The 10380-nt window shown below is 40.9% G+C and overlaps 1 protein-coding gene across 2 annotated transcripts; it reads left to right on the top strand.

Moving 5' to 3' along the window:
• Positions 1-810: 810 nt before the first annotated feature.
• LARP1A (LA RNA-binding protein) lies at positions 811-10141 on the top strand. 2 transcript variants are annotated; one of them, XM_048707050.2, is made up of 14 exons: positions 811-1495; positions 2683-3250; positions 3340-3502; positions 3865-3955; positions 4055-4126; positions 4214-4770; positions 5358-5427; positions 6355-6456; positions 7323-7639; positions 7737-7877; positions 8001-8064; positions 8365-8510; positions 8603-8707; positions 9698-10141. In XM_048707050.2, exons 1-14 carry the CDS (start codon positions 1199-1201, stop codon positions 9885-9887), a joined length of 2883 nt encoding a protein of 960 aa, XP_048563007.1. In that variant the 5' UTR covers positions 811-1198; the 3' UTR covers positions 9888-10141. The 2 variants fall into 2 exon arrangements, with proteins under 2 accessions (XP_048563007.1, XP_048563006.1); XM_048707049.2 differs by having other exon boundaries at positions 7734-7877.
• Positions 10142-10380: the final 239 nt, after the last annotated feature.

Raw genomic sequence — 10380 nt, 5'->3', positions numbered from 1 at the left:
CCTTAGCTCAAGGGGAATAAGGTGAAGACACGGTCTTCTGAGTTGAATCTCAGTCTCCCTAACCAGACGTACAGTTGTCACAGCAACTGGAATTGGTCTACCAAATACTTGTCTTCATCAGGCTACTGGTTCTATCCTTCACTTCCCTTTACTTTACAGTTTGTCTTCGTGAAGTCATTGCTTGCCAGTATGATCTGATTGACTTCACTGAGTAAAGACTGTTTACTGTTTGGCTTCGTACTGTCTTCCATCCCGATCCATAGTACCTAGCTGCTGATAGTCTTCGTGCTTTCACCTTATTGTTTACTTGACTATGGCTTGTCTAATGTAGTCTACCTTCCGCTGCATATCAATGGATTCATTTTTATCGTTTGTCTTCAAAGCCACCGTGTTTTGAAAACTCTCATAAAAATCACCTATTCACCCCCCTCTAGTCGATAACTAGCACTTTCACTATCCCCTCTGTCAGCCCGAGTCTCTGTGGATGAGGGGAAGATGCACGAGAGATCAATCACGGACACTTGGTGGAACCCTAGATGCCACCGCGAGGGAAGTTGAAACCCTAGACATCGCATAAAAGATACATTTGTTTTTTAGCAGAAAATAAACAAAAATAAATAAAAAATACATCTGTTGAATAGTCCGCCCGAGAGCTCATCACAAAGCGTGGCAGCGGCCGTCTGTCACGGAGCCATTCCCCCTCTCTTTCCCAGGGTTGGTGTCCCCTCAAGTCAGTCCCCGTCACCTCACCTGGGCCTGAACCCATCCACCCCTCCCGAATCCGGATAAAATCTTTCCCAAACAAATCCCCCCCGCAGGTCCCCATCCTTAGCGGAACTTTGCCCGTCTCCTCTCTCTCTTACCTCACGCGCTCCACGCACGCACCCGCACACTCTCCCCTCCCCATCCTGTCGCTCTCGCTCTCCGCACTCCAAAACCCTAGTCACCCTCCGCACCCAAAACCTTACACCACCCTCCCTACCACGGCGGCGGCGGCGGCGGCCCCATGGCTGCTCCCACAACTGGCTAAGGCTAGGCTAAGCTAAGTTCCCCAAATATCTCATCCGAAACCTTCTCGTTCGTCTCTCTCGTCCTCTCGTCGTCGTCGGCGGCGGCGGCGGAAGCTACGGGTCTGAAGTCCTAAACTGCTGTGCTCCCTGCGGCCTATTTTGAGGTGGCGGGCGTTTCCGTGTCGGCGATGGAAGAGCCGAATGCGGGCGGCGGGGCCGTGGCGGCACCCGAGGTGATTGCGGATCCGGGTGTTGGCGGGGCCAGCGGCGGCGTTGGCCCCGCCGCCTCGCCGTGGAGGAAGACCACGCCGCCGCCTGTCGCAGGTGAGGCAGCGGTCATGGGGGCCGAGTCGTGGCCCGCGCTGGAGGAGGCGCGGCAAAAGGTCGTGGCGGAGCCCACGGGGAAGCCTCTGCCGGGCAATGCTGCCGGCGGCGACCTGCCAAAGGGGCCCGAGGTGCAGCAGGCGCCTCCATCTCCATCACAGGTAGAATATGGCGTTTGTGTGGAGATATGTTTGCTCAGATTATACTATGTTTATGTACTCTCATAACTTGTTTCATGGGCATTTTTAGTACGGGAACATTGACCCTCACAATATGATTATGGTACCATATTGGTATCAGGTCAATTTTTGCGTTTGGTGTAGCTAGTAAAGGAATGAACTGAAAGTTACTTATTTTGTTTTGGTAGATATATGTTGCCTTCTCTTTTCATGGGACTGGTGTGGTCTTTTCATGAGTATGCATTGTTTTGTTGGTGACGACTAACGAGTAAAGCTTTCCTGTTTTAGAACCAGTATATGAACTTTATGGCTGTGCTCAACTGGTCTGGTTAGTCTCCTTTTTTTTGCTGCCGTATTGGACCTTTACTTGTTAGGGTAGTAGGTCATACGTCCCATGGCAATCAAAAGCTGTTGCTTTTCTCGAGGTAAGAATATCAATACCAATTGCTATGCCTGATGTCGAGGTGATAGATGAATCATAGAGTTTGAATGGTACATTCAGCATGTCTTAGTATTAGTGCTCGCTTTCTATTCTGCAATTGGATTTGTTTATCTCCTGCTTATGTAGTCATGGTACATTCATACTGGTTTTTAGAATTTTTATAGAATGCAACCATACTGGCACTGTCTGAACAGTTCCCTAGCTGAACCATCTACTGATGTTGCCATCGTGTTTGTGACGATTCATTGTTGGACTGCAGTCACACATGTGCCCTGTCTGAAAGGTTCCCTAACCGAACCACTGAAGCACCTCCTGTAGTTAGATAATGACTTATTTATGGGATGTTTCTTTTGGGAACCACTCCATGTTAAGTTAAGCTCTTCCCATTTATCTCGGCGGTGCCTGTATCATGATTCAATTGTTGAATTGTATGAGCGGGTGATTTTCTGAATCTGCTCTGGCCCAACCAAGAAAGTTCTTGAATGGTGTTCCATTTATAGAAATTGTCAAGAATTGTTCTGATGCACGTTAATGAAATTTATACTCTTCCTCTTAGATGGTTTATTAGAAATAAGCAAAATATACTTTATGTTGTCATTTGAAGCCTTTGACAGATACCCTGTCACTGTTCTATGCATTCAGTTTTCCTGGCTAAGCTCCTACATAAATTATTTCTGCACTACTCATATCCGATTTACTCTGATGGAAAGGGTTCAACTTCTTTTAGGTGCCTAATCGTATGCACAAGTTTGATGGCCATGCAAATCCCAACAAGAATTACCAAGCACACCATAAAAATGGGCCCAAGAGACGCCCCCCTGGTGCAAATGATGCACCACCATACCCTGCCACAATGCCGTATCATCAACATCCAGGGCAACCTATTTTTTACCCTGTTCTCCCAAGTCCAGTGATGCTACATGAATATCCATACCAGCCTTTTGCTGTTCCGGTCCCAAATCATGACCCACATGTTGGGAAGTCTGGATTCGAATCTGCTACACCACCTTTTGTTCCGGTAGATCAAGTTGGTGGCAATGAAGGTAACAGGCCAATGCCTCCACAAACGAGAGGAGATCATCATGCTTGGCGTCCTGCTGTTGGTACTCATGGTGCTAGACCACATTCTAGTGTTGAAGGCCGTGGCCATTTTAATCACACTTGGCAAAATCATCAGACGTTTGGTACGAGAGAAAACACAAGTATGCCACATGGCGTTGGGCCAAGAGCTTTTGTTAGACCAATGGCACATCTGCCCCCTACTCTTGGGTACCTCAATGGACCATCATACCCTGGTAATGCTGTACTCGCTGTAACATCTCCTTTTGTATCTCGTATGCTGAAGCTTTTGGTGTTCTAATGTTTGAGAATGTTTTTACCTCAGGGCCTATGCCTCCCATGTATTATTACATGCCTGCTCCACCCATGGAGGCAATGAGAGGTCCACCTCGTTTTGTCCAAAACCAACCAGCCCCCCAACCTGTTTTATCGCCTGAAGCGACTGAGCTAAGAGCTAAAATATTAGCTCAAGTGGAGTACTATTTTAGGTAAGTAATTATTTTCTTCTGTTTATTCTATCATGGGTTTCCCCCCAAAGGAAGCATGACACAGAGAAATAGGCTTATGAGTTTAGCAATGTGCTGATAAGGTTTTTATATAATTTTAATGTGTCTGCTAAGTAATTTAGTTTCGGTGTATGTATGTCGCCTTTCAGAATGCCATATGAAGTCTTGTTTTCTTTGACAGACAGTTGCGTTGTCATTATACATTATACATACAAGCGTCACTGCTACACTCTAAATAAATCAATCTTGCACCTATGTGATATACATCATGGATGGGTGAACGTACTTTTAGCATGTACTCTAGTACTCTACAGTTTTGTTGACTCATTATGGCATTTTTCCAGTGATACTAATCTGGAGCGAGATAATTTCTTGAAATCTTTAATGGATGAACATGGCTGGGTTCCAATTTCAAAAGTTGCAGACTTCAATAGAGTACGCCCTCTTATGTATATATTGCTTTTTTAGATATCATATTTTTGTTTCTTTACTTTGTTATGAAAACTGGTTGTTTTTGCATGGGCTCATTTGCAGCTGAAGAGAATTACAACGGATGTCCATCTGATAGTAGATGTATTGGCAAGCTCAAGTCTTGTAGAAGTTCAGGTAGCCATGTTTGTTTGAACTGTTACTGTTCATATCCCTTGTTGACTTTGGAATTTGGCTTGTCTGATGCTACTTTCCTGTTGCCAGGATGACAAGATAAGAAGGCGCTCTGACTGGTCAAAATGGGTTTGTTCTTCTGGGGCAACATCTGTTCATAGTCCATCATCTACTGCCAGTATGGATAATATTATGGGTGAGAGCAATACTGGCGGCTTCTCAAATAAGGATGATTCTTTTTCTTCAGACCAAAAGAAGCATCCTCACTCTCAAGATGATAAATGCAACATAGATGGTGCTGCTATTGAGGCAATAGTTCCAGATGAAGAACTACCTAATGATGCACATAGCTGTTCATTGAATAAAGGCTTGTCTGCCATGACTATTGGCGGAAAGCCTAAGCGCATTTCCACATTCTCTGGTAATTCACGCACACAAGAAGCTGCTGTTAGAACTAGTGATGTTAAAGTTCGGAAAGTAAACACAAAGATGAAAGTACCTGATTCTCAAAGCGAAAGTGGTTTCCGTAAGGATTTGCCAAGTAACCCCCCTAGCTTCAGTGGGGATCAAAGCACATTCATGCTTGATGAGGAATTGGAATTGGAACACGCAGAACATTCACGTGATGATGTCTATTCACACAAAAGGTGAACTTTAAATGGTATACGATCTGTGATTTCGTTTCGTGCATTATGATTGTTTAATGTATGTTGCCATCTAAGCAACAATTTAAATTCATGTAAGCGTCCAGTTATAATAACAGTAGTGTATCACATGCCTTTGTGAGAGTAGATGACTTGCTATAGTCGTGCTTCTATTTTATTGATCTATGGTAACAAAATATATATTACTCTGGCCTGTGAAAATTGAAGGTAAAGTCGCCAACCTTGAATTGACTAAGCTGCAAGCAATTTTAGATTGAACTAAATAAATATCAGATGATAGATTTTAATGCCGTGATGGCGCATTAATGCGAATAGTGTAGTTCAGTTGCATTTATATAATTTTTCCCAGCAGTTAAAATGTTCTGTTCTGAATATACTTGTGTTAACGGTTAAACTTTCATATTTGGAGTCCTAGACTTGGTGTCTTTTCAGAAGATCAACAGATCATTTTGATATTGTTTTGTATTCGTGTGTTGCTCACGTGATGCATCATCTCTTATGTACCTGTATAGCGTATGAATTGTGTGCGTGAAATTGATGATCTTTTGCAATATGTTTATTTCAAGCAGGGTCGATGATGAGGATGACGATTTTTTTGTTGATGACCAAGAAGTGAATCGGCTAATAATTGTTACACAGGTTGGGTTTCAAGATATTCTACGCTCCTGATATGTTCCCTTTACTTCCCTAGTTTCATGCCATTCTAATGCATCACTCTGTCAGTGCTTCACTATGAAGGATGAACCATAAACCAATAAGTTGATGAACTTACTTTGTAGCACTTTGCTGTACTTATGTATTACAAAGTCAAACAGTTTGTACTTCAATAAGAAATTTTCGGGTTATTGGTAACTGGTAGCTGCTTGGTTGGCAGGGGAGTAGGGATTAATCGGCGAATTGGCCGATTAATTGAATTTATGGCCGGCCATTAATCGGTGGGTTAACCAGGGCCATACCAACATATAGCTAAGGCCTTGTTTTCTTCACAGGATTTCTAGAGACTCTAGAGGAATTGTGGATTCCATGGTTTCCTCTTTCCTTTGCTGCGTTCAGTCCAAAGGAACCTGCTACATCGTATCAGAGGAAAGGATTCCCATGTGTCGATTCCATAGGAATCAGCACATCTACCCTGACCTCTTTTTTGAGCGGAAGCCTGAAGCAGCCCACCTGATAAGCTGAATAAAATATGCTCCCTCTGTATTGAAATATAAGACGTTTTGTGACACTATGGTAGTGTAAAAAAAAGTCTTATATTTTGATAGGAGGCAGTACTACCATGGGGCTTAGTTGTGCGAAGAATAGCTAGCAGGGGAATGGTAAATTATCATAGCTTTCCTATAGCAACTGCTAATCCGTGATTAGTATAGTAGCATGACTTCCGGCGTCCCTTCATTGTGCATCTGAAGTTCTGATTGCACAACCATAGTTTCAATTTTCTTATGTTGTTTGAACTCCTCTATTTTATGTTGTTTTGTTATCTCCTGGAATCGATAAATGATCTAACATTAAGCAAGTATTATTTTATAATACCGCGTTGAAATCTTGTTTCATTTTTCCACCTCACAGGATACTAGATCAGAAAAGGATGACAAAAGTTGCTCGAGTATATCTCAAGCATTTTCAACAGAGGAAGCATCAAGAATAAATGACGCCTTATATTATTATGAGGTGATATGTTTGGTTTATTGTTCATCGATATCGCACTTGCATTCTAGGGGCCAATTAAATATTTTAGCGCATATGCTGTGTTGTCTTGAGAGTTGCTGTCGACTCCGACACACTTATTGCAAATGCACTTTTATACAAGTAAATGAGGTCTATTTTAGGCATACAAAATGTAAGCCTTCTTACTTTTGATGAGTTGTCCTGATTAGGTATTTGTCGTTGTCCAGTCCATTTTAACAGTTCTGTGGTAAATGTAACTATAGCATTCATTGAACCGATTCATCCGTTTCTAATATTTTAATTTTTTGCAAGGTATAGTCAATGCCTTTTAGGACCGCATACTATATTAATAATTTATTTATCAAACTATTTGTTCTTTTGTTAATACATTTTTTAACCATTGAATTTTAGTGTTAAAACTACCCAGTTAGATTTAACAAGGCAATGTTATATCATTGTAGTTGTTTTTAAGAATGTGATGTTTTAATTTTGGATTGGTAATTTCTATCTCATATTTTGGAATGGCATTCAGTTGTAGCATTAGTTGGCAAGTTTGACATCTCAATTGACAACCGTTTGAAACTGAGTTGAGTGTTCGAATAAACATTTGAAGACAAGACTTGTTCTGGAGCTTCCAGTTCGAATCAAGCTGGTTTGGGACAAGACTTGAGCTGAGTTCTGTGTACCCTGTGCTTGTGTTTTTCTTTTTATCTCGAAAGCCTGTTCTGTTATGATATGTATGACAATCCTTCTATATCTTATCAGATTTATCATTCTGGTTTTCTCATTTTATTATAGAATTACTTTTTTCAAATCATGTTATTTTTGAACTGCTCATGCTAATATTATGCTGTTACTCCTGACATCAGAGTGTACATGATCGGCACACTAATAATCAAAGGAGCTCCCAGGCCGATACTGCAGATGTTGATTCTAAACAATTTGGTGGAGCAAAAGGGAACCATGGTAGCATCGGAACTAATGGCATTGAGGAAGCTGGACAACCTATTCCGCGAAGGCGGCAAAGTAAAGGCAATAGAAAGACACATACCTCACATAAGCAGAGGTTCTTTGCTGGTAATTTTGCGAATAGTCCCAATAGTCGATCTCACTATGGTGGTGTATCAGAAAGCCCCCCAAGCAATTCAATTGGATATTTCTATGGTTCTACTCCGGAAAATCACAGGTTAGATAATCGATGGATGTTTTCTTTCAGTAAACCCTCCTTACCCTCAGTTTATCCCATTTTGCGGTTATTTGAATGACTATTTATTGTTCAGTAGCTATAAGAGTTCAAAGCTGAGCTCATCTCCTCATGGAATTCCTACTGGGAGCTCACCTATTGGATCAGTACCTAAATCTTTCCCACCGTTTCAGCACCCTAGCCATCAACTTCTAGAGAAAAATAAATTCCAGCAACAAAGGTAAGTTTCTAAACAACTTGTGGTGTGCTTGCAAGTTCTAGTTTCCTTCAAATAATAATTTATCAATGTCATTGATTCATCCTAAGTTTCACATGGTGATGCCATTGTTCTTTGTTTGTGAAGGTACAATAAGTTCAAGAATAAATGCGTTGCTGAACGTAAGAAGTTAGGAATCGGTTTGAGCGAGGTGCAGCTTCCTCTCATATTTTCTTGCAATATAACTATTGGCTGAAGAAAAGTAGTTTACAACTACAGTAGTGTGTATAAAGCCGGTCAAGTTATGTTCTACTGTAATCATTGCCTTCCTAATTCTTTTTCTTTCGATAATATGGTGAATTGTCTCCTGTCTCGTTAATGTTTGTTGCTTGCTAATTATATTTGAAGTTGGAAAGTTGTCTTTTGATTGATATTGTACCATCTGTTGTTCTATCCTCAAAAGATACGTTCCAATATTCCTTTCATATTGTGTGCATCCAATGGCGTGCAGGAAATGAATTCGCTCTATCGTTTTTGGTCATACTATCTGAGAGATAATTTCAATGAAGATATGTACAAGCATTTTAAGAACTTTGCAGTAGATGATGCAGCAGCAAATTACAGATATGGACTTGAGTGTCTCTTCAGATTTTATAGGTATGGAATATAGAACTTGAAAAAGAAAACCTTTCTGATATTCATTACATTCTTTATTGAGCAGATCAGTTACCTCCTAATTCTTTTTGCAGTTATGGTTTGGAAAAAAACTTCCAACGGAATGTATATGAAGATTTTGAGCAACTGACGCTTGAGTTCTACCACAAGGGTGATCTTTATGGACTTGAAAAATACTGGTAATTGGCGGCTTTATTGTTTGTTCACATTTCTCTGTTACTAGTCTGTATTAATGATCTTTATGACTTAAAAAATAGTGGTACATGGTGTTATGGATGCAACTTATCTCTATTGCCTAGCCCAGTTTCCTACAAGCAGTGGTAGTTACCACTACCACTTGCGTTTTGTATGTTGTATATGTACGTGTAGTATGTACTATATAACAATGATTAGGTTGTATATATACTAATTTTTAGGTAGCATGTACCATTTTGTGAGTATGCTCTTTTTTACGTACAAATATGTACGTATTTCATAAATATAACAAAAACTATGGGCTCATATGCAATTTTTTCATGTAACTTGCTTTGAAATATCTTAGATATAGTATATGAACATATTTAAAATAATAAAATAGTATATATAGTACCACATGGTAGTATATGAGATATGTGGGGTAACTACCACCGGGTGATAGGATGGATTTTCCCTATATATATATATATTACACAAGATTTGGGGTACAAGGAAAGGAAACATAGCCTAATAGGACACCTAGACCTAATACTAATACTCCTTAACCCCCCCCCCCCCCCCCCCCCCCTCCCTCTTCAAATGCAAAGCGTATGCAATAGCATTGCATTTGAATAAGTGCAACACTAGAAAAAAAATGATAATGAAGTGCAACATCACATTCTCCTTTGCTGATATTATAGGCATGGATCTATGTTTAACATTGGTGAATGAACAATCAGTTGCAAAGTTCAATATTTACGACCTTACAGTTATCCGTGCACATGTTATAGTTGCTAAAAATTGTTACATGGAAACTGGTGTGAACTGTATAATTCGAACTTGATATATCATAGGTGCTCCCTTTAATTCTTATGAAGGGAGCCCTGAAAAGTGCAATTACAAGATATAAATTTACGACAATTTGGCTTGTTGCATCGCCAAACTTGCAGTTATCTGCTTGTCATACATTGTCGCTGACTTTTCTTCTGGATCAGGGCATTTCATCATTTCCGTAAACAGGATAGCAGCCCCATTAATAAGCATGCAGAGTTGGAGAGGCTCCTCAGGGAGGAGTTCCGAACCATCGAGGACTTCAAGGCACGGCGTGCGGCAGATAAAGAAACCGGTGGTAGTGGCAGCAAGAGTGCGGTGGCGGCAAGCCATAGCAAGGCTGTGGCTAAGTAGGTCCTACTTGGGAATGAAATTTTGGTGGTGATCCTACGAAAGAGAAAGTAGCAACGTTTTTGTTTGGTGTAAACTAAGGATTTGAGTAGACCCGTCCCTGTGCAGATTTTGCTCTCCCCTGCTGATACTTGTCGCTGTCCAGGAAATTGTTCTCTTCTTTTCTTTACATCAGCTTCATGGTGCCATTGTGGGATTTGTACATAGAGATAAAATAATTGCCTTTATTAAATAGCCAAACTATAGAGTTAAAAAGACGTGATGATGTTTGCATTGTATGGCTTTTTTCTCCCCTTGCTTTGCCAAAGCGCCTAATTTGCCATTTCTTTTCCGCTGTGAAAATGTGCATGTGTATGGTTTGGTATGGCCTATTCTAGACCTCAGTGGCGACGCAGATTTAATAAAGGAGCGTTTGCTCAATGTCCCTTGCTTTGTTCGCTCGTCATGGTCGATTCACAGTAACACCGGAGGTGGATGGCAAGGTGAAGCCCCATAA

Source organism: Triticum urartu, chromosome 3A (assembly GCF_056163025.1).
Source record: "Triticum urartu cultivar PI428250 chromosome 3A, HENAU_Tu73, whole genome shotgun sequence".
NCBI classification, from domain to species: domain Eukaryota; kingdom Viridiplantae; phylum Streptophyta; class Magnoliopsida; order Poales; family Poaceae; genus Triticum; species Triticum urartu.
Note: the sequence above shows the minus strand (reverse complement) of the source record. Positions and strands in the feature narration are given on the sequence as shown.